General features: G+C 43.4%; 1 protein-coding gene across 1 annotated transcript in view; it reads left to right on the forward strand.

The window, feature by feature from the left end:
- The window catches only part of CXCL17 (C-X-C motif chemokine ligand 17), a 16177-nt gene that overhangs the window by 11691 nt on the left and 2031 nt on the right, over positions 1–2455 (forward strand). The window contains exons 2-3 of the mRNA XM_017503171.2: positions 294–374; positions 1051–1152. Of these exons, the coding sequence (XP_017358660.1) occupies positions 294–374; positions 1051–1152 (183 nt within the window). The remainder of the gene's footprint in view (positions 1–293; positions 375–1050; positions 1153–2455) is intronic.

A 2455-nucleotide genomic window follows, 5' to 3' on the forward strand; every position in this document is an offset into this window, starting at 1 on the left:
AAAAAAAAAAGACCCCTCAGCTGGACACAATGGCTCTCACCTATAATCCTAGCACTTTGGGAGTCCAAAGCAGAAGAATCACCAGAGCCCAAGAGTTCAAGACCAGCCTAGGCAACCCCAACTCAAAAATATAAATTAAAATAAAATATTTGTCTCTTGAAGTCACCTAGATTCCTGATGTAAAAATGCAAAAATAGTACTGTGCTGACCTAGGTAGCACAATGCTGGGGGGACCATTTCTGTTGGCCCCTTCCCTTTCCAGTATCTGGATGTGACCTGTTTCCTTCCAACAGGGGTCGCCAGAGGCCATAGGGACCAAGGCCAGGCTTCTAGGAGGTGGCTCCAGGAAGGCGGCCAAGAATGTGAGTGCAAAGGTCAGTAACTCAGCATCAACAATTATGATGGCATTACCATGACCCCAGCTTTCTCCCTGGGGCCCCTCTGAGACCAATGCAGATGTTATCTCAGCTGACCTCACCCATTCCCCTCTCCACCAGCCTGCCACATGCAGCACCCGTGCCTGCTTTCTTCCTGACAGTCAGGCAAGAACTGGACTCCTCCAAGGTCTAGGGAAAGCCCGCCAAATGTCAAGCTGCCCCCTGCCCCTTATCCATTTCCTGAAGAACCCAGGGCTACCGTCCAAAAGGCTTTTTATTTTTTCCTGGCCTTCCAAAAGCTTCCTGAATCCTATTCTCAGCCTTGTTTTACTCACAGGCAAGGCTGAAAGCAGAGAGGCAAAATGGCTTATCCGAGGGAAGGCAGCCACTGGAAGGCAGACACCCATGTCTTGCTCCTAGTTCTTTGGATTCATGATATTCTGATACACCCTTTGAACCTGCCACCAAACCCTTGGCCAAACAGGTCAGGAAAAACAACTCAGAAATACTGGCTTCAAATAGCTGGATGTCCCCACTATTCTGAATTGATCCCTTTTCCCACCCCACTGCAGTAGAAATGCAAGGCCCAGAAGATGCCAAGTAAAGCTCTGTCCTACTCCCTCCTATCAAATCTATTAACTCTCCCATCTAAGCAGCAATGCTATTATTTCAGATTGGTTCCTGAGAGGCCCTAGAAGAAAACTCATGACAGCATCTGTGCTGCCAAAGAAGCAGTGTCCCTGTGATCATTTCAAGGGCAATGTGAAGAAAATAAGTAAGTTTCCAGAGAATGATTTTCCTTATACCAGAGTCACTCCGTGGAATTACTAGGGATGAAGCATGGGTTGAGAACAGAAAAAAGAGGTGAAATTAAGACCAGGATAAGTACACAACTCAGCCCTTTCTACTCAGTGTCAACTTGCCAGGAAATGGGAAGAGCAGGAAAAGCAGGATACAATTCTCCTGAGACTAGAAAGGTTTAACCAAATTCTTAGATTTTAAAACCTCACTGTTTACCAAAGTGGGGACAGATGGGGCTGCTGAAGTTCTGGTCATTAGTCTCTGATGATTATACCAGTATCAGCATCAAACAGAATTTGACTCCTCCCTGGTTCAAGATCAGCCTGGTCAACATGGCGAAACTCCATCTCTACTAAAAAATACAGAAATTAGCCAGGCATGGTGGCACACACCTGTAATCCCAGGGAGGCTGAGGTAAGAGAATCACTTGAACCCGTGAGGTGGAGGTTGCAATGAGCCGAGATTGCACCACTGCACTCCAGCCTGGGCAAAAAGCAATATTCTAAAAAAAAAAAAAAAAAAAAGTGAGATATCACTGTACAATCATCAGATTGGCCAAAAGTTTTAAGTCTGTGACAAAAGTCAATACACATCAAAAACATGTAAAGTCTAATAAGATGAAGCATTGGCACAGTACAGCAAAAAAACTCTCATATGCTGTTAATGGGAGTGTAAAATTGCTGGCAGTGATTTACTAAAGTTTAAGCTAGGTGTAGTCCCGTGACTAAGCAATTCTACTCTTCTACTCTCTGGTATATACTCAAAGGGTATATACGCTTCAATCTACCAGAGACATGTAGAAGAATTTCATTGCAGCATTGCTCATAACTGCCTCAAACTAAAAACTGACCAAACATCCTTCAATGGTAGAATGAATAAATAAACTGTGGTACTTAGAACATCATATATCCATGAGAACGAACAAACGTAATAAAATTAATGATTCTTACAAACATAATATTGAGTAAAAAAAAAATAAGACATGAGTGAATCACTATAGTATGATTTTAGGTACTGTCTTAGTCTGCTTGCTTTGCAGAATAACATAACAAAATACCATAGATGGAGTGATTTTACAAAATAGAAATTTATCTCTCACAGTTCTGGAGGTTGGGACGTCCAAGATCAAGGTGCCAATAGATTGTCTGGTGAGGGCCTGCTTCTTTTTTTTTTTTTTTTTTCTGAGACAGAGTTTCGCTCTTGTTACCCAGGCTGGAGTGCAATGGCGCGATCTCGGCTCACTGCAACCTCCGCCTCCTGGGTTCAGGCAATTCTCC

This window comes from Cebus imitator, unplaced genomic scaffold (genome assembly GCF_001604975.1).
Source record: "Cebus imitator isolate Cc_AM_T3 unplaced genomic scaffold, Cebus_imitator-1.0 Scaffold306, whole genome shotgun sequence".
NCBI lineage: Eukaryota > Metazoa > Chordata > Mammalia > Primates > Cebidae > Cebus > Cebus imitator.